The 21,721-nt window shown below is 42.9% G+C and overlaps 1 protein-coding gene across 1 annotated transcript; it reads right to left on the bottom strand.

The window, feature by feature from the left end:
• Window positions 1-280: 280 nt before the first annotated feature.
• LOC145140480 (uncharacterized) lies at window positions 281-1,012 on the bottom strand. Its single transcript, XM_079073957.1, has one exon. It carries the CDS (start codon window positions 1,010-1,012, stop codon window positions 281-283), a length of 732 nt encoding a protein of 243 aa, XP_078930083.1.
• Window positions 1,013-21,721: the final 20,709 nt, after the last annotated feature.

The raw sequence follows: 21,721 nt of genomic DNA, 5'->3' as shown, positions 1-21,721 counted from the left end.
AAATTTTTCGGTGTGCGTACGGGCATTGCATATTATAGGCATTCATCTAGGTACACTTAGAAACTAAGTGCACTTTTACCACAATGTCTTATTTAGAAATATTCTTATCCCTTATCAAGTGCTAGGTTAACCACTTAGGTTATATCACTAGCCACTCTAGGAGCAATCCACTTAGTATTAAGAATGAGTATTCCTCGGTAGTTATTGACTTTAGACGTAAGGTTAGTAGCTAGATAGCCACTTGTAATAATCTTATGTCAAAACCAATATCAACTATACCTCAATACCTTTTCTTCCCTGTAAGGGCTCTGGCTCCCTCGTGGTGTTTTCCTGATGCCTTATCTATGCATTTGAGGCATGGAGCCGTGTATCCTTTCCTGTATAATACCCCTCCCAAGATGGCGTATTGTGGGGTCCATATTCCCATTTTGCGGGCTTCCGTGTGGTCATCTGGGAGGACGTCGTGTTGTAAGTAGTCCATGATGGGTGTCATCCAGCTGGGTTGTGTCGTAGATAAGGAGTGGACCCGACGCTCATCGATGCTTTGCTCTTTGAGTACTTCCACTAAGACCTCTTTGGATAAGTGGCCAAAACATGTTGATGCCAGCTTACTCAAAGCGTCAGCATGCCTGTTGCTTCCCCTTGGTATTTGTTTGATGGAGAAACTCCTGAGTGAGCTTGTGATCTGCTGAAATACTTTCACATATTTTTCCATCCTTTTATCCTTCGATTTAAACTCCCCCGTGATTTGGTTGGCATCCAGTCTAGAGTCAGTTAGGGCCATCACTTTTTTCTCTCTCATCTTCACCGCATTTCTTTGTCCTTCTAGTAAGGCTTCATACTCGGCCTCATTTTTGGATGTATGGAAGTCAAAATGGAGAGCGTAAGTGACTTCTTCGCCCATGGGGCTAGTTTGGATGAGGCTTGCCCCAAACCCTTCCTTACTGGAGGCCCCATCGGTGTATAGGGTCCAAGATTTTCCATCTCTATCGTGTTGTAGCTCCTTTTGCATGCTCTATTGTATCTGCTTCTGCAGTTCCCCTGGTATCTCCAGCAGGAAATCCGCTAGCTCCTGCTCTTTGATGCTCGTTCGGGGTGGTAGTTAATATCGTGTTCCTTCAATTCGATGGCCTATTTTGCGAGGCACCCTTGACGTTTCTGGTTTCAGGGGTACTTGTTTGATTGGGCAGCTAGTTAGGACATCTATTTGGTGTGCTTGGAAGTACCGCCACAATCGTCGGGCTGCGTATACCAGCGCTAGCACAAGCTTTTCAATAATAGGGTAGTTGAGATCTGGTCCTAGTAGCGCCCGACTAACAAAGTAGATAGGGAGTTGCTTTCCTTGTTGTTTTACTACTAGTACCGATGAGATAGCTTCATTGGATGCTGAAAAGTACATTTGGAGCGTCTCACCAGGGATTGGGCTGGCCAGTGTGGGTAATGTGTGCAACGCTTCCCTTATTTGGTGTAGTGCGACTTCGGCTTCTGACGTCCAACAGAAGTTTCTTTTCTCGATGCATCCGTTATGCGTGTCAAATAGTGGCATCACCTTCTCAACTGACTTAGAGATGAAAGGAATTCGTTTCGTCAGCTTACCATTCAGGCCCTAGGCGTATCTTAGCGTGTGGGGTGATGCTACTTCTTTGAGTTCTATTATCTTGGCGGGGCTAGGCTGGATTCCTTCTTTAGTAATGTAATACCCCAGGAATTGTCCTTCTTCCACCACGAAGGTGCACTTTGTAGGGTTTAGTTTCATTTTTACTTTCTCTAGGTTCTGTAGTGTTTCTTCAACGTCTGCCAGCAACCTCTGCTCATCTGGGATCTTTATAACCATGTCGTCCACATAGAGTTCGATGTTCTGGCCAATTTGGTTGGCAAAGAGAGAATCAACCAACCTCTGGTAAGTTGTGCCTGCGTTTTTCAGTCCAAACGACATTTTTTGGTAACAAAAGGCACTGTGGTCTGTGTGAAAGGTGGTCTTCTCCTCGTCTTCCTTGCTCATGAGGATCTGGTGGTAGCCTTTGTATGCATCTAAGAAACATTTACACTGAAACGTGCAAGGACTCTACCTTCTGGTCTATCTCTAGAAGTGGATAGCAGTCCTTGGGACATGCCTTGTTTAAGTCTGAGTAGTCGATACACATACGCCATGTCCCGTTGTGTTTTTTGACCATCCGGGTTGGCAATTCATGTTAAGAAGACTGCCTCCCGGAGAATGCCAGCTTTGGTTAGCTTGGCTACCTTTGCGTTTATTTCCTTATTCCGTTCTCCCCCCTAGATGCGTTTTTTTCTACTTTACCTCCTTGGTCCCAGGCCTGATCATCAGTTTGTGTTCTATGACCCCCTCGATCGACTCCTACCATATCAGTAGGATTCCATGAAAATACATGTCTGTATTTATTTAGGAGCTCTATCAATGTTTATCTTGTTTTCTGAGGGAGGGTGAGCCCTACACTGACTGGTTGGTCAAAATGATCGCGGTTGATGACCTCCTTCCCTTCAGGTGCTTCCGAGCGAGGCCTCTTTTATTATTCGTAAATTTCTCTTGGTTGCATGATCTCATAGCATTTTAGGACTTGTGGAGATGTGGCCAGGACCGTCCCCGACCCTTGGCTCATGCCAAATTTCAATATCCCGTGGATGGTGGATGATATTGCTCCGAACTTGAGCAGGGCTATTCGTCCCAATATAACATTGTGCTCGGACGAATGTCGTACGACGACGAAGTCGATGAGGGCTATCTTGCGTCTGTTTTTGTCGTGGATGGTGAGTGTGAATGGCAGGTAAATCGTACCTAAAGGCCATATGTTATCCCTCGTAACACCTATCAGCTGGCCCGGCGCCGGTTTCAAGTCTTCCTTCCATTTGTCCGGAAGCAATCGAAAACAGTGTTCATATATGATATCCACTGAGCTTTTTGTGTCGACATAGACGCGGTGAATGGTGACGTCTTGTATGGACCCTTAGATTACCAATGGGTAGTCATTCTCCATCCCAACAGCCTTGGGTCAGTCGTTGAGAAAGTCAGGCCTCGCATTGCCTCTGTGATGTCACTTACGTCGCCTGCGTTCTCCATCCTTCCTCATTTGTGGCGTATTTTTAAGATCTCCTAGCGGTAATTTCTTCCTCTTGTGTTGTCTTTAGGGTTTTATGTGTCAAACTTCTCATGTAGGCTTCGGGCGATCTCCATTATGTATCCCTTTAGCTGCTTTTCCTCCATTTCATGCTTCAGGACCGAGCAGTTGATTGTGTCATGCGTTCTGCTTTTTTGATATTCGCAGTAGCGCGTTTTTGTCCCTTTGGCCACTGCTTTGTCGACGACAGTGTACATTTCTGCCCGTCGTCCCCGCCTGTTGTCCCTTGAAAAAGTTCTGAATCGTCTGTCTTGCCTGTGGTAGTCCCCCTCTCCTGTTTTCCCAGTCTGGACGATGGTGCTTTGCGGTTGGGGCTGCCATGACGTTGAGGTACGCTTGTTTTGAGGCCTCCGCTTCTTCCTGTCGTAAGTATCTTTCCACCTTTTCTTTTAACTCTCCGCGTCTGGGGATTCATTCCCATGAGCGTCTGGGAAAGCGGGCTAGGGAGGAGGCCCTATGTGAATGCCCCCACAATCAGTCCTTCGTCGTGCCCGGGCACGTCAAGGGTTGTATTTGTGAACTGGGCGAAGTACCCCTTGACTGTCTCCCCCTCCCTTTGTTTACATCTGATTATGGAGTGTGAGACTCCTTTGTATTTGCGTAGCTGCATGAAGTTGGTCAAGATGGGGTACTTTAGTTGGCCAAAGTTGTAAATACTTCCTGGTCGGAGTGTCTTGAACCACGTCCCTACGATGCCGTCGAGTGTTGTTAGGAAGTACGTACACCAAAAACGTTCGTCAAGTTTGAGGGACGTCATGGTCCATTCGTATGTGTCGATGTGGCTGTCCGGGTCCATGGTGTCATTGTAGATTTTGAGGTTAGGTAACTTTGCGGTGTTGGGTATCTCATAGTCTAAGAGTTCTTTCACAAATGGTGAGGTTACACTTCTTGATAGGCAATCTTCGTTTATGGTTTTTTTGGGTATAGTGACAATTGGGTTGTTGCATTGCCAAATATGGTTGGACCAGCATGTTGTTGTACGCCGCCAGGTTTGTCAGTGTCGGGCCGTAGAACTTTTGTGGTTGGAATAGGATGGTGAGTTGTTGGGTTATAGGAGGCTACTGGTATTATTGCAGTGGTGGCGGTAGCATAGCGCCTGCTGCAAATGTTAGGCAAACTGGCACTTGGAACGTGGTTTGTGAACCGTTGGGTGCGCTGTTCGGTTGGAGTGTCAGCGTTTGCGATAAGGGTGGTGGTCCATTATTGGTTTGGGATGTTACTGGTGGCAGCATTTGTGCGATTTGCTACGAGTTGTTGATTGTCTGGAAAATCGGCGGTAACGGGGTTTGGTTGAGGATATTTTGTCCGCTGATGGGGTCGAAGACCGACGGTGTTGTGCTGCTGAGGATGGATGTCAGGTGTTGGTTGTGGGTTATGTTTTGGTGTTGCGTCGTCGTTAATGATGGTGTTTGGCCACCGGATGGTGGTGCATCATAGATGGTTGTGACACAGTCTGACAATGTCACGGGAGTGACAAGTGGCTCTAGTGACATCATCGGTCGTATCGGGCTGTTCTGTTGCCCTGAGGGCCACCAGCGATTTCATTTATCATTCTGTGCATGAATTGGAATGTGGTTTTGTGTATCGTTTATCACACAAACAGATGGCGCCAAATGTTGTGACCTTTCCTCTGACCACCGACTCTCAGAGTGATTACTATCGTTGGAGGGATCTGCAAAGTCACAACAAGCAAAGTCGTTAGCCATTTCCCAAGAGGAGGTCCCAGGAAGACACTTCCCTGATCAAGTCAGTGGGAGATATCTGGATGAGAGTGATGAGAATTGAGAAAGATCACTTACTTCTCAAGGCAGAGCGGAGGCCCTTTTATACTAAGGATCCTCGTTGCTTCGTACACGGAAAAAAGACTGCAGTTTCGATAGGATCCGTTAGTTACTTGCTTTTCATGGATTTTATGAAGCTGGTTTAAGATTGTGTCGGGGCCAATCATGTCAAATTCAGTTTGCATTAGGTTAATCATGTCAAATTCATATGAGTTTTTGTGCTTATTTTCTGCCATGAGTAGCTAAATCATTAGGCTTTTGTTTAGTGTAGATGAACCCGAATACTATATGTTAGTTACTTGCTTTTCATGGATTTTATGAAGCTGGTTTAAGATTGTGTTTGATTATCAATACCTAGCATGTTAAACTTCTAATCTTTGTTGCTTTAGTTCAAGCTAAGTGTAGTTGAATGACCATTTTAATTGCATGAACTTGATTACCTGGTAGTTTATTATCATTAAATTGCTAGAGCTAGGATTGGCTAAATCATAGATTAGGTAATAAAGGTAACAACTTTAGTTGTGTTAGAGAACATAATTTGATCATAATTGCGTTTAATTAATTATCTTGATCATAGATAATTATCTTAGATATATCTTACATAGCCCAATTATCCTTAATAATCAATTTTGTGTTTGTTTGTGTATGATCATTACATAGTAGTTTATGAATTGGATATTAGGAGATCGGATCAAGACTGCTAATTATATTAAAAATTGGTAACCAACTGAATAAATCCATGCTCAGAAACTATCCATAGGAAAAGGGGGATTCAACGCTAAACGGAAGTGTTCTCATAATCTTGATTATAATCGTTCTTATTTGAGTGCTTGATTAGTTTTTACTTAAGTGAATAGTTTGAGTTAATCTAAACTTGCAAAATCAAATAAACCCCTATATTTAGTTACTATTTTTAGATTATTTTTTAGTAATTATATTATTAGCTAAATCATGTTCCATGTGTTCGATACCCAATTTACTTTACCATACTAAAAACTGACTAGTTATACTGCCTATAGGTGCATTAGTTGATAAGTAGTTAGGTTTATAAACTTAAAAGTTGATAGGTATATTTATTGCACATCACTCTCTCCTCAAGAGAATAAGTACCAGTCACCAGCTGCCACCAATCCTTTGCCCCAAAACGAAGACGGTTCAAGGCAAACTTGAGCTTCAGGTCCTTTGGGCATGAGCATGTGAAGAAACAACTCTCCACATCATATATCCATCTCATGGCAACAATAAGGTCCTTGACCCCGTCGAACTCTAGGGTCTTCGTGTTGCTGAAGTCTCGGTAATGCATCGTCCCTCTCCCCTGAACTCCCACAGCAGCAATGGCGGTAGTGGTAGCAGCAACAACAACCTCAGTGACGACAACATATCTCTAGTGAAACAGCTCGATCATGGAGGTCTTGATAGACCTAAATACGTCCGGGATTGCCTCCCTAACTGTCATGGTCACCTGGGTGGTGATCATCTCACAAATCTCATCATCAGTAAATCATGGCCTCTCTGGGCTACCAACTCTAGATCTCGAACCTCTAGTGATCGCCATACTGAAAACAAACTGATATACATAAAAAAGCCACAATTCATACCACTACATCATTACAGAATCACTAAATCCTAGGGGATCGTGACTTCCTTGATATGCGTAAGGTTCCTGCGCTTCTAGTACTATGGGCCCATACTACCTTTTACACCGACCCATATTTGTCTCAAAGGATCGCTACAGACCACCCAGGCACCAAGCCCAAACTACTAGAATACGCATATATCATATACTAATCCTCTCAAGAGTGGCTAATCATTCCTTATGTTAGCCTTCTACAAACCACATTCACTCATGAAACTTCCATTAACAATGCAGCTGCTCATGTATGCTAATCATACATAACATTGGATTTGATCAACAATCAAATAATTAACTCTACCCTAAGCCCACAACCAAACAAGGAACATGAAATAAGGCTAAATCAAACATTCTCATGCTATATAATCTTAGTTATGTACAACCATGATGCTCACACTAAGCAACTACAGTAATAATGTCAGTTCCATATAACATATCAAAAAATTCTCGTAGGCTATAAGGAATCATAAATCATGCAAGTCTATCATGCAATTCCTAAGGATCCCTAGCCTACAAACTAGCATGTATTTCTATCATATCATCAATACACAAAACAAGTGTGGGTATCTTGGGGAATACTTTCCTTGGCTCTGGCTGATTGTACACATCACATCCTCTATATCGATCATTTTAGAGTTAATTTTGATGCATAAACGTAGTTTGAGTCTGGAATCACACAAGTGTTCATCCAATTCTCTCAAACAAGGGCTCGACAGTATCTCCAACATGGATGTTTGGGTTACCACACATAAGTGGTTGACACTCGGGATGAAGGGAGAGCTTCGGTTTCAGATGTGCCAGTAGTCAGAGAGTTTCCAAATGTATTTCCGGAGGATTTACCTGGTGTGCCTCCCATGAGGTAGGTGGGGTTCAAGTTCGACCAGATCCCCAATGCGGCCCTGATTGCTAAGGCACCATATCTCCTCGCACTACCAGAGATGCAAGAGATTTCCTCTCAACTTCGGGAGCTATTGGGCAAGCATTTTATCAGACCGAGCAGTTCACCCTTGGGAGCACCAATTATGTTCGTGATGAAGAAGGATGGGTATTACCATATGTGAATAGTTTATTGGGAGTTGAACAAGTTGACGGTGAAGAATCTTTACCCACTTCCTAGGATTGATGACCTCTTCGATCATATGCGGGTGCATCTTGATTGTCTAAGATTGATCTGAGGTTCGGGTACCATCAGATGAGGTTCAGAGAGGAGGATGTGGAGAAGATAACATTTTTGAAATCGTTATGGTCATTACGAGTTCGTGGTGATGCTGTTTGGGCTCACCAATGCACCGCGTTTATGGATTTGATGAACCGGGTACGCAGGCCGATACTCAACTAGTAAGTTATTGTTTTCATTAATGATATTATGGTCTACTCCAAGACTAGGAAGCAGCATGAGGAGCATCTGTGGGAGTTACTTGGAGTACTGATACCAGAGAGGCTTTATGTCAAGTTCTCCAAGTGTGATTTCTGGTTACGAGAGGTCTAGTTTCTGGGACACCTCATCAATTAGAACGAGATTCTGGTCGATCCGGCCAAAATTGAGGCAGTTATGCGGTGGGAGATCATGAAGTCCCCATCTAAGATTAGGAGCTTTCTGGGACTGCCTAGTTACTATCAGAGATTCATTCTGGATTTCTCCAAGATTGGTGTTCCTTTGACTCGCCTGAGGAAGAAGAGTGTGGATTTCCGTTGGGGGGGGGGGGGCAAGAAGTAGGCTGCGTTTGAGACCCTGGGGAAAAAGTTATGTGAGGCCCCGGTATTGACCCTTCCTGAGGGTGTTGAGGATTTTGTGGTACTTTCTGATGTGTCGATCACAGGTTTAGGGGCAGTTCTCATGGAACGGGGTAGGGTCATTGCGTTTGCATCCAGGCAGTTAAAGCCTCATGAGGTTAGATACCCGGCACATGATTTGGAGTTGAGGGCAATAATGTTTACCCGCAAGATTTGGTGACATTATCTATATGGGGTCCACTGTATCATCTACACGAATCATAGGAGTTGGAGATATCTTATGGATCAGTTCAATCTGAAAATGAGGTAGTGCATGTGGCTTGATGTGGTCAAGGTTTATGATTCTGAGATTCTTTATCATCTAGGGAAGGCCAATGTGGTCGCAGACGTTTTGAGCCGCAAGGTGGCTAGTGCTCCTATTCAATAGCACTATTTGAGAATGACATCGATTAACCACTTTTGTATTTGATCAGGGAGGCTCATGCCGAGGGAACCAAGAGGGAAAAATGGAAGAAGGAGAGGATCAGGGGTCAGATTGGTAGGTTTCCCACTGATAGTCAAGGGATTTTGACCCAGTGTCGCCGGGTTTAGGTTCCAGTTTCTGGCAGGGTCCGACAAATAGTGATGGAGGAGACACATAAGTCCAGGTTATCGATCCACCCTTAAGCCACGAAGATGTATCGAGACTTGATACTTTATTATTGGTGGCCATGCATGAAGCGGGAGATTACATGGTATGTGGAGAGATGCTTGACCCATCAGATGGTGTAACACCCACCCAATTAGGTATTTCCATTCTTAGATAAGGTATAAAATTTGTTTCAAAAATGATCCTTACGTCGGGTGTACTAGGGGCGTATGTTGGGTGTAAGTAGTTAAAAAGGGACGTGGGTGTTTATGAGTACACAGGGTGTACTCGACTGATATGCAAACCCTAAATCCAGGGTTTTGAGCCCTATTTACACACCTTAACCCTCATAAATCCCTTCCACATTCAGCCTCCATCCTCCCAAACGTTCCCTTGTAAACCCTAAGATTCATTTGAGACTTTTTGAGCTATTTGAGTGTTTTGTGTTCATCTTTGAAAAAAAACATCATTAGAGTGCACTTGGAAAGCTTTAAGCATTGTAGATCTGGGATTTGCACCTCTCAAGCAAGCCCCAGAAGGTATAAAGTTCTGAACTTGATAAATACTTCATTAGATCTTGTTAGTTCTAAGGTTTATATGCATTTTGATCCCATAATCACCAGACCTTATGAGTAGCCTTTTTAGACATTTTGAAGTGCATGGAGTTATAGAAATGTGATCTTGATCCTTTCCTTTCATCCATGCATGAGTAATACGGATTATAATCTTGAGATATGTTAGGTTTTTTTTCTGATTAAGACACTTTCTAGTCATGCAAAGTCATAAATTTGGAAACTTTATGATTTAAGATGTTATTTGGGGTTAGATCTGAGACTTGGATGTAAGGGCATACCATGGGAGTACGCATGGCGTACCAATTTGGAATCCCGTAATTTAGGAAGGGTACTCTCTACGCCATGCGTAGAGATGGAGTATGCAGGACGTACTCAGCCTGTGTTGACTTTTTGACTTTAATTTTAATCTTTTGACCATGGACTTGACGAAGTTAGACTTAAGGGCATTTTGGGTAATTTGTATAGTAGTTTGATATTAGGTCCCTATTTATTGTATAGGCAACCTATAAAGACAGTATTTGGAGCAGTGATCAATTCAGCTATCTTTCAGACTGTGAGGTGAGTTTTCCTCACTGTACTTGTGGGTCAAAGGCACCAATGTCAGCCCACTAGGTTATGTATCCTAGTATATAGGATGTTGCAATGTTGTAGTGACCTGTTATAACTGCATTATTATTTGTTTGTTGTTATATGTTTTATCTGTTGCATATATCAACATAGTGTGGTTTGGGTTTAGGCTTTATTGTTATGTGTGTAAGCCAACAGACTGGGGAATTCCAGTCCGATAACTGATTGGGCTGAGGCATTCCAATCCGATGGCTAATTAGGCCAAGGCATGTTTTATCTGTCTTAATGTGTGTGGTATTTTGGGGGGACTCACTAAGCTTTGGTTTACAGTTTAATTTTATGGTCTCAAGTACTTCAAAGTACAGGGGACAATCTGAAGGCTTGATCATGCACATCATCCTTTACTTTTATATGATTTATGATTTTGGGATACCCTGATATATGATTGTGTCTTTTGGAAATTTGGTTTTTGTAAAACATATGGATTTGAAATGGTTTTGAAAAATAAAAATTTTGCCTTGATTTTGGGATGTTACAAGTTGGTATCAGAGCCTCGGTTTGAGAGAATTGGATGAACATTCGTGTGAATCCAGACTCAAACTAAGGGTCTATAAAAGTTTTAAAATTATTTTTTTGCTTATTTTCAAAAGTAACCATGGAAAGATGCGATGTTTACGATCATCCGGAGCAAGAAAGTATTACCCTAAGATACCCACACTATTAATTACTTATGATGATCATGATAGAATCACATGATAGTTGTAGACTAGGGTTCTTCAAGAATTGCATGATAGAATTTCCTGATGTATGATGCCTGATAGCCTAGGAGAATATCTTATTATGCTATATGGAACTTGCATTATGATTGTGGTTGCTTAGTGTAAGTATGCTAGTTGTACATAAATAAGATTATATAGTATGGGAATGTTTGATTTAGACTCATTTTCATGTTCCTTGTTTGGTTGTGGGCTTAGGGTAGAATCAGGTATTCGACTGTCTATCGAATCCAGTTTTATATATGACTAGCATACACAAGCGGTTGTAGGGTTAGTAGAAGTTTCATGAGTGAGTTTATATTGTAGCATGCAAGCGTGAAGTCGGATTAGCCACTACTAGGAAAATATGTAGAGGATGTATGTGTATGACTAGTTGATGAGTCTATTGGGTTGGAGGTTGTGATAATCCTTGAGATAATTATGGGTAGGTGTGGAATGTAGTATGGGCCTGTACTATTAGAAGCACAAGACCCGTACGCGTATCAAGGAAGTCCCGAACCCTATGGATGTGATATTTCTTATGATGTTATAGTATGAATTATGGCTTTCTGATGCATTCCAGTTTGTTTTCAGTATGCCGATCACTAGGGGTTTTGGATCAGGGGTGGGTGGCCCAACGAGGCCAGGATTGACTGATGATGAAATTCGGAAGTTGATATGTACTGAGGTGACTGTGGCTGTTCGGGGTGCTATCTAGATGGTTTTTGGGTCTATTAAGACCGCAATGCATGAGCTTTTCAATGAGCGATATGCCGCCGTGACTGAGGCTGTTGTTGCAGCTACCACACCTGTTGTTGCTGCGGGAGTTCAGGCAAAAGGGTCGTTCCAGTACCCGGACTTTAGTAACATGAATCCCCCAGATTTTGATGGGGGTCAAGGAGACGCACATAGACGCGCCAAAGAATGCCCCAAGGCATGCCGCGCTCAGCGGACTAACCCCGACGGAACCTAGCACCCGTCAGGGCCCCTACGAGCAGGGCGCTCGCAGAGAAGGCTCGGCCCCGCCAGGGGCGCCTTCTACTATGGGAAAAAAGTAACGGCCTCAAGCGACAAGGCAAATGCTTAGAGCATTACCGCCTGAACCAATTGTTGGCTCTGACAGATTAAGGAGCAAGATCTTCCCATCAGCATCCCCGATCCTGTCGGGTCTGACGCCCTTGTCCCGTACGGACTAGCAAAAGGAATCAGTATAAAAGGCCACCCCAGGTGCCTTGGAGAGTAAGTCGTCTTCTCCCAGTTTTACACACAATACAGTCCCAAGTCTATTTACTTACTTGACCGTCGGAGGGTTTTCTTGGGAGCCTCCTCCCAGAGAACGGTTGGTGATCTTTTCTCGTTGTGACCTCGCAGGTTCATTGGAATCATCACAGACATATGGCACCACCATCCAGGGACCAAGTCACATTATTTGGCGTCATTCGTAGTGTGACAAAAAACAAACAAAATGCACACTCCTCATCGGTGAAAGAATGACGTCCAGCGACACCGGTGGAACACCAACCAACCCCATCAGATCTATGATGTCGTTGGAACCAATCACCACCCCGATTCTCACACCGCTAGCTAAAGGGCAGCTCGTCGGTAACCACCACTCCAACAACCGAGTCACAAAGATCGGTTGTATCAACACAAAGCTCTCCAATGCAAACACCACAACTAACTATGATATCAAGTAGTACATCACTGCCAATGGTGGAAAACGTCAGCGCCACACCGACTTTCTCACAACCTCTACCACTATACCAGATGGTAGACGAACAACTGATGGTTTTCAAAACATCACCGTTGAACCAGATGGTGAGAAATCAGACAACGGCTTTCCAAACACCTCCATTTGTGACAAACATACCCTTCAACACCACAATCCCACATTATTAGCAACTTGTATCCAATAATCCTCTCGCACAAAACTCAGCCCTCTGGCCCACCCAAACGCTAACCTTCCCATTTCCACAACAAGCGTTCTATGGGCCAGATCCTGGCCACTCCTCTGCATACTACAGCATGCTCATGAAACCCTACATTACCACTCAGTAATATAACCCACATGGTGCCCTCCCCATCTCAAACCAAGATTGTCTATCACGCAACGTAACATCTCCGTTCACCAAGGAGCTCTTAGATTACGAAATCCCAAACACAACAAAGTTACCACATCTCAAGACTTACAATGGAACCACATATCTCAATAGCCACATTGACACTTACGAGTGGATGATGACCTCACTCAAGCTAGACGAGCGATTCTGGTGTACGTAATTCCCGACAACCCTAGACGGAAATGCATGAATGTGGTTCAAGACGTTGCGACCAGGGAGCATATACAATTTCGGTCAGTTAAAGTATCTATTCTTGATTAATTTCATGCAAATGCATAAATACAAGGGAGATTCACATTCGATTATCGGCTGCAAGTAGAAGGAAGGAGAGACAGTGCGAGAATACTTCACCAGGTTCACTAACACCACACTGGACGTCCCAGGCCACGACGAGGGATTAATAGCAGATGCCTTCACGTGGGGCCTCCTCCCAGGACCGCTGTCTCAAAATATGATGGGGAAAAAACCGTAGATGCGGGCAGAGCTAAAAGAGAAAGTAGAACGCCACCTGAGACAAAAGGAAGGGGAGGTAACAAAGCAAGTATACCCGAACGCCATGACCGGCTCGACCACAAAGCACCACAGCTCACCATCGTCTTACCCCGAGACCCAAGGCGGGGGCAGACACTTTGGGCGAAGTAAGCGCTCGCAATGATGCTTTAGATCATTCCAAAGAGACGAAAGACGGGGCAGACGGCCAGACGTGTATGCAGCTTCTGACAAGCAACCGGTGAAGGGACGAAATGGACGGTACTGTGAGTACCACAAGAGTTAGACACATGACACCGTCAACTGCTTAGTGTTAAAAAGATAGATGGAAGAAAAACAATTGAAAGGGAACCTCGTCGAGGTGGCATGAAGCCTCTGTTCCAAGTTTGATGCCGAGAATGCCAAGGACGTAGCCAGGGAGCGTGATAAACCTCACGAAATCCTGATGATACGGTCCAAGAGGGGAGGGCAGGAGGAGCATAGTGATGTGGACAATGTCACTTGATCCATGCAAGGATTGACGTTTTCAGCAAAAGATCCTTGATCGGTGGGTTGGCGAGGCGACGGCCCACTCGTAATCCAAGGGTCCTTAAAAATGTTACGATCCACCGGGTGTACATCGATACGGGCAGTCAGCGGACATCATCTATGAGCATTGTTTTGGCCTTCTACCTGACAGGTGAAAGGAGAGCCTCAAACCCGCAACAGGGCGACTAACAGGTTTCACGGGGCACAACCTATGGCCCCTAGGCACGATCCATTTGCCTTTCATGCTGACCAGCCATGACAAAGTAAAGAAGAAGACAACTCTCATTGATTTTGTTGTGATAAGGCATCCAACAGAGCATAACATCATCCTTGGACGGATGGCCCTACTCAAATTCGGGGGAGTCCCATCAACAATGCATGGAATAATAAAGTTCAGCACAATGGAAGGACCAGGGATGGTCCTGGCAACGCCATCAAGGGAGTTATGATTTTATGAAATCATGCAGCCGAAAGAGGTCATGCAAGAAAGCAAGAAGTCACGGGTAGAGCCGACAAGTGGCAAAGAAATCATCAATAGGGAATACCCGAACCAACCAGTCAGTGTAGGTAGCAATCTCCCACCAGCCACAAGACAGGCGTTGATCAACCTCTTGAAAAAATACAAGCACGTCTTTGCTTGGACCCTTACGGGCATGGTAGGGGTAGATAGGAACGTTATAGAGCACAAGCTTATGATCAAGCCAGGCACCAAAAAAACCAAACAAAAAAAAGGTTCAAGGGGGTGACAGGAATAGGGCAATCAATGTCGAGGTTGCTAAGCTGACCAAGGCAGTGATACTCCAGGAAGCAGTTGTCCTGACCTGGATTGCCAACATCGTCGTGGTGACTATTCTGATCTAAATAAGGTGTGCCCCAAAGACTGCTACCCCTGCCAGAAATTGATCAAAAAGTTGAATCCTTGCAAGGTTTCAGGCTAGAATGCTTCTTAGATGCATATAAGGGGTATCATCAGATCCTGATGAGTAAAGAGGACGAGAAGAAAAAACTTTCTAGACAGACCACGAGGCTTTCTTCTACACCAAGATGTCGTTCGGACTGAAGAACGTAGGGGCAACCTATCAACGCCTTGTCAACTCTATTTTTGCCAAGAAAATCGGAAGAAACATCGAAGTGTACGTCAATGATATGGTCATAAAAGCCCAGATGACAGGAAGCTAATGGAAGACGTGGAAGAAACATTCAAAACATTGGAGAAGGTTAGGATGAAATTAAATCCAGGAAAATGTACCTTCGGTGTCGAAGAAGGACAATTCATGGGATTGTTAGATTAGGTGTCTAAGCCCATAACTATAATTGGTATGTACTTGATTTGATACTAGCATGGTCCTTTTGGGTTGCCTTCACCATAGCAACTTGACAGAATGACTTTTGGAGAAAGAGGTTAATTAATGGTTTATTAATATATTATAAGAATAATATATTAATTAGAAATCATATTATTTAATTAGTATTAATCAGAAATTAATTTGGAATTAATTTTTGGATTAAAGGAATTGATTAAAAGAATGGGGACTGGCTATGCAAATCAATAATAGTTGTAGAATTGGGCTGATGGACTCCTCCATTAGAGGTGCAACACTTGAGGCACTAAAGCTTTCAAGAGTCAAGATTATCCAAGGAAACTCTTGTTATTACTAGATATCAAGAAAGGTATTCTTTGGAATTTCTATTTGCATGTATAACTAGTGAAAAACTTAGATCCAAAGCAATTAGGGTTGCATGATCACATGGTGAGAGTACAAAAGGTCTGATGCGCAGGGACAAGGTTTGAAAACTCAAACCTTAAGTTAATGCTTAAGATCAATGTCTGCTTACTAAGGAATGTTCCAGTCAAGTCTGGCAAGACCAGTCAAGTCTAAGTTAATGCATTCAACAAAGTGTTCAAGATATTAATGAAGAGTGAAGATAATGATCAATGTAAAGACAATAAATGAAGAACAAGAAGAATGTTTGAGAGAATGACTTGAAAGAGATTGAAGGTGAAGTAAACTAGAATATTGCTATTTTTGTTTTAACAATCAGTCACTTGATTTAAGATAGAAAGCTCCTTTAAATACGAGAACTGATTACATCGTACTAACCAAAAACAAACATAGGACCGGATAATAGAGTTATTTTTGATACTCTAATTATCTAGGTTTTACAAAAGAGACTAAGTCCTATGACATGTTAAATCAAGCTAAATGACAAATAAAATTAATTCAGACAGACAAAAGACTAATTCTACATATGATCATTCTGGACACTACTTCCATTCCGGAATGCCTTCACAACATTCAGAATGTCTTCTACTCCAGATGTAAGCTTCTCTTTAAACTACATACTGACTCCACACCAACTTCTATTTCGGAACTGAGGCTAACTTCGAAACTGTCAAAAGGTTTGAGATTGCTAGAGGTTCACTTTCAGGTTCCAACAATCTCCCCTTAAGTGAACTTAGCAATCAGGTCAGCTCAGTTAGCTTCTTCCTTGATAAAAACATAGGCTCGATACAACCAATCTCTAACTTCAATATACCACTGCAGCTGACTCACAAACTTTGCTTTAACATTTTTCGGAGCGTCTGATTTAGATGCACGACTGATGAACTTCTGGAGAGCTTTGGTTGGAACTAGGTGTTTGTCAAGGACTCGGAAGAAGTCCTTCTTGTTTATCTTTCTTGGCTTGTAGACAAACCCTAGAACTGGATCATCAATGGGTCCTTCATCCAGCAATTCAGCTTCTGGCAGAACAAAGTTGATTTTGGCTAAGTATTTTTCGGTTCCGAATAAGTGAGCCAATTCATAGTCGCATCTGTAAAATTCAGCAACATAATCCTTAAGGAACCTTAAGGCAGCATGATAGCCTCCCATGCTTAGATCATTATCTTGACGGCTTCGGAAATGTGCAGCAATGGTTAATATATCGTTTGGATTGACTGCAAGAAAATCAGCATCAGTGATAGTGTATGGAGTTGGTTCGTTCTGGAGGATATGGTAGCAAAACAGCACACAGTTCAAATCAAACTTTGTTAGAACCTTCCTTGCACACCCTGAGATTTTGGTGATTCTTTTTCTCGACCACACTTCCTTTTGGGGAAGGACATTCTTTGCGTAGAAGGTCTTCAGTCTTTCACACTCAGTTCGGATGATCAATTGGGGATCATCATTCGGATGCAAGGGAGCGAACTTGGTGTTGTACTTGTTGTAAAGAGAAAGTGGCAGATCAAGTTGGTCTGAATCGTTGGCAGGGATGTCATAGTACATGAAGGGTACTATGTCCATCCTGAGACCATCTCCCAGCATTGGATTGGGATTATCTTTGAGCGCCTGAATCCGAATGCTTTCCTCTAGAGCTTGATTGAGTTCATCCTGAGACCATCCTGATTTTGACTTTGGAGGAGGTACGGAGTAATGAGCTTGATAGCTTTCCGTGATGGGCTTCTTACCCTTGTCTTTGCTGAGTACCGAGTTGATATGTTGCATGTTCTTATCAACGGTAAATTCTGGAGGAGGGGTTTGAAGTGGTTCTTCCGAAATATCATCTGGAATCCGGGGGGGGGGGGGGGAGAACCTTCATCAATTAGAGCAATTCTTGGAGCAGGAATTGGTGGCAGCATGGATGAAGTGTCTTGGAGCGCGTCAACCGTTAATTTGGTTTTAGCTTTAGCCATTTCAATACTTCTTTTAAGAACATCTGGCAGTGTAGTTCGCCATGAAACCGCGGACCAAATTCTTTGTTCTTCCTTCGTCAATACCTTAGTAGGTAGCTTCCTTGGAGCCTGAAGACCTACTATGACATTTGTGACATACTCCACTTCTTCCTCACTTTCATCATCATCACTATTTCCTAGAAGTCCGAAATGAACTTGGACTTCATCATCAGGATTTTCATCTCGGAGCTGATATTCCAAGGCAAATTTCCATGGTTTATGTTTGTAACTTGGTCCTTCTCCCCCTCTTGCATCGGTGAGCCTCTGAGCCGGTTCAAGTACAAGAGACTCCTTCATTTCAGAAAATTTCTCAAACACCTTCTGAAAGCTGGTGTTGAGTTGAAGGGTCAGAGTGTCATAGGCTTCAGCAGTGGGGGCCTGAGCTTTGAGATGGTTAAACAGCTCCTGAATAATTGATAACATTTCATCAAATTTGTTGTTCGGAACATCCACGATGTTCCAACAGGCTCTGAGAATCTTAATGAGGACTTGCTGCATTATAAGGTTCATCTCGTCTTTCTTCCGGATCTCTTTCTCTAGACGCTAAATTTGCTTCTCATGATGAACATGAGTTTTCTTGATGAGGTCATTGGTGGCAACAACTAGGTCATCATGGACCTTCAACATCTGGGTGATTGTATCCAAGTAATAATCGACATAAGCATCATACTTGTGTTCAACTTCTTCGATGGTATGATTGAGGCTAAGAGAAATAAGTTGGTCCAGTTGGGCTTCACGTTCAGCAATGGTAGGTTCGGACGTTTTGACATCGGATAAGGACTGGAGAATGACATCAAACTTCGAATCTAATCCGTAAACTTTGTCATCGATTTTGGTGTTGAGTCCGGCTACCGATGCTTCGAGTGTATTCACCTTCTTCATTGTATCTGAGAAGTTGGTATGGATTTGAAGAAGAGCAAATGGATCAATATAGTTGCCAGCAGATGATCCGGTGTCTGAAGCGGAATTCTAGGGCTTGACTTTGTTGGGTTTCAGAATGACAGGAGGTTCGGAGGGACCTGGCTTGGTTGCATCATCATCTTGAGGTTTTTGAGTGAAGTCAGTTGCAGCACCTGTGTTAATCTGATCATGGTCCTTGATGTGAATTTCTTCATCCATTGGTTCGGAAGAAGATGAGGCTAGCCCGAAGTCAGATATTGATTTTGATGAAGATGGAGTGGATTGAAAGCGAACAGACGGTAGTGCACGAGTATCAGCAACAGAAGCACTGTCATCATAAAAAATCATTTCTTCGGAGAGTTCTTCGTTGGGATCGGAATGCATGACATCATGATGAGCCTTAGAAGTTTCTCCAGAAGTGAATTCCAAGTCAGCTACATCGTCAGTAGGGACAACAAAAGGCATGTTGCTTTGGATTGCCCTATTCCTCATGGAAATGAGGGTTGCTTCCACTTGATGTCTTGTGAGCTCCGGATGTCTCGATTTGGCCCTGTTAACAAATTCTTCCCAAAGTGGGTCATTAGCACCTGATCGTCCTGTACCCTTTATGAGTATCAGACCAGTTGAGGCACCAGAGATTAGAGGGACAGCTCCCGCCTCGGAATGCTTAGGGTCCGAAACAGTGGTTCCGGGTCGTGCTTGTGTAGAAGAATGGGGGATAGCAAATGAGACACGTGGGTTTGTTCCAGGGGCAAGGAACTATCATCAACATCGGCATCACCTTTTTGGGAAGGTGAGGATGGATTATGAGCAGACTCCCCGTGAGTGTGTGCTTGTGATTTTGAAACATCGAGGGGTACCTCAGATGAGTGGGTAGGAGGGGTAGACGGATGGACAGAGTCGGCCTGAATGTCATGGGCTCCATCCATTTGAGAGGAGGAACTGACTTTGGTTCTCTTTTTAGTTGTTGGCTTTGAGGGAGAAGTTTTCCTCTTAGCAGACTTCTTTTTCTTTCCTCCGGACGAAGTAGGTTTGGCCACTTCCGGAATGGGCTCAATGGGGACCGGGGCTAGTTGTGTTGGGTCATACACAACCGAAGTCTCCAAGTGGTGTTTCAAATGAATGGATCTGGAAGGTATTATGGCCAACATATGTTCCGGTAAGTGTCTAATTTGTCCAAAAGAGGATTGGTCCGAATGCGATAATGCTTAACAGTTTTGAAAGAGACATATACCTCTTTTGGAATTGTAGCAATTGGAATAGGTTCATACCTTTCTTTTTAGAGCTCTTGGATCATCACGGCCCAAAACCTAGGGCTCAAAATCTCATTCTCTTTGCGCTTGATGGTGAATTTCTGGAAGTCTTGCAAAAGCACCTCAGGAAGATCAACTGCATTGTCTTTTCCAGAGAAGATGCTATAAACGACATACAGCCAGTCCTTGCTCAGTGTGTCCGTACCTCCATGCTTTCCGGACAGCCCACAGATAACAAAGTGCATCAGAACGGTCCAAAGACCGGAAACCGCAGATTTCTTGAACTCCTTTGCCTTGTACTCTTGATCATACCCTATGTGGTTTAGGAACTGTTGAAACTTCTCTGCAGTTGGTTCTTGAACCTTGAAATCTTTAGGATTTTCCTTCACTCCGATTTCCCTGAGAAACGTCGACTTGTGGATTGGCACAATGCGATCAACAGTGATTTTTGTTTCAAGAACATCGTTATAGATCTTGATCCTTGTGAATGATGTGTGAAGAAGGGTAAGTGGAAGAGGTGGTTCTGGGATTTTTGTAAGATGGATGGAGATGGTGTCACACCCCAAAACCGGAACGGCGGAAACGTTCAGGGGTGGAGGACGTCATGTGTAGTATCACGAGATATGTATATGGTAAGCAAGTAATGAACAACCATTTCATTTCGAAAGAAAGTGTTTACAATGTGTGTGTTCACAAAACATAGAATTCATAAACAAATAACAAAACAAGACTTGAAGCTATAATGCTCCATCTTCTGAATTCCCAGCACGAGCACCTGTCTAATAGTCTCCTGAGAATACAAGTTATTTGAAAGAGTTGATCGGCAATTAAGCTGGTGAGTTCATAAGATTTTAGTGATGTAAGTGAGTTGTAGAAAGTTGTTGAAAAATGTAGTAAGTTGTAGTGAGTTCTGTTTAGAAAATTTTGCCTGTTCCTCCATAAAATCCTATATTTCCTGCTTTGATAAAAGATAAGTAAAAATGACTCTACAGTCCTTTCTATGAGTATTAAATGGATACAAGTTAGATAAAACCCAAAGTAAACAAACAGTGGGTTGTGTGTATCTGCCTTAAGCCCACAACCAAACAAGGAACAGGGAATGAGACGGAAAGCACACAGTCCATTGGTTGTTTGATCATCGTCGTATATAACCCTGGCGTATTCACTTGGTACTCACGGAGTTAACTGTAATAGTTCCTTTATATTTAATGAAAAGATTCTTTAAGAAAACCCTTATTTCTTATAATAAAATGGTGACCACAGTGATTACTTCTATAATAACTTAGTTATACTGGCTATATATGATCTAATATCGAATTGATAGTTAATTGGGTGAATCTGCCCCAAGCCCACAACCAAACAAGGAACAGGAAGTAAGGCGGAAAGCACACATCCAACTATCTGTTGGGTATTAATGATATATAACCATGATGTATAAACTAAGGTATTATAGAGTTAATCACCTAAAGTCCTTTAAGTTTATACTGGTTTAAGAAAATGGATTAAACCCTTTACTGGGAAGTTTCTAGTTTTGTATACCAAAAGTTCTGATTTGGAAAGTATGTTTTGTACTAGAAAACTGTGCATTGACTTTGTGTTCTATGACTTGACCCATACCTGGTACCCTTATGATGACTTAATGTATACAGAGCATACATATATCTAGAATCGAATAGATAATAGATTGGGTGAATCCGTTCCAAGCCCACAACCAAACAAGGAACAGGAAGTGAAGCGGAGAGCACACATCCTATTACCTGTTGGACCCTATTGGTATATATATATCCTGTGATGTATATATTAAGGAATCATAAGACTAGCATTATGGTCCATCCTTTTAAACGTAGCCTTCTACTAAGGCATCTTCTGTTATGTGCTAGACTCGACTGTTCCGTTTGTCGATTGTAAAAAT

The sequence above is a fragment of the Lactuca virosa genome, chromosome 9 (assembly GCF_052849685.1).
Source record: "Lactuca virosa cultivar CGN04683 chromosome 9, Lactuca_virosa_CGN04683_v6, whole genome shotgun sequence".
NCBI lineage: Eukaryota > Viridiplantae > Streptophyta > Magnoliopsida > Asterales > Asteraceae > Lactuca > Lactuca virosa.
Note: the sequence above shows the minus strand (reverse complement) of the source record. Positions and strands in the feature narration are given on the sequence as shown.

Bases quoted from the DNA above. Each gene is read 5' to 3' on its own strand.
- LOC145140480 (XM_079073957.1), bottom strand. From the start codon at position 1,012: ATGCAAAAGGAGCTACAACACGATAGAGATGGAAAATCTTGGACCCTA.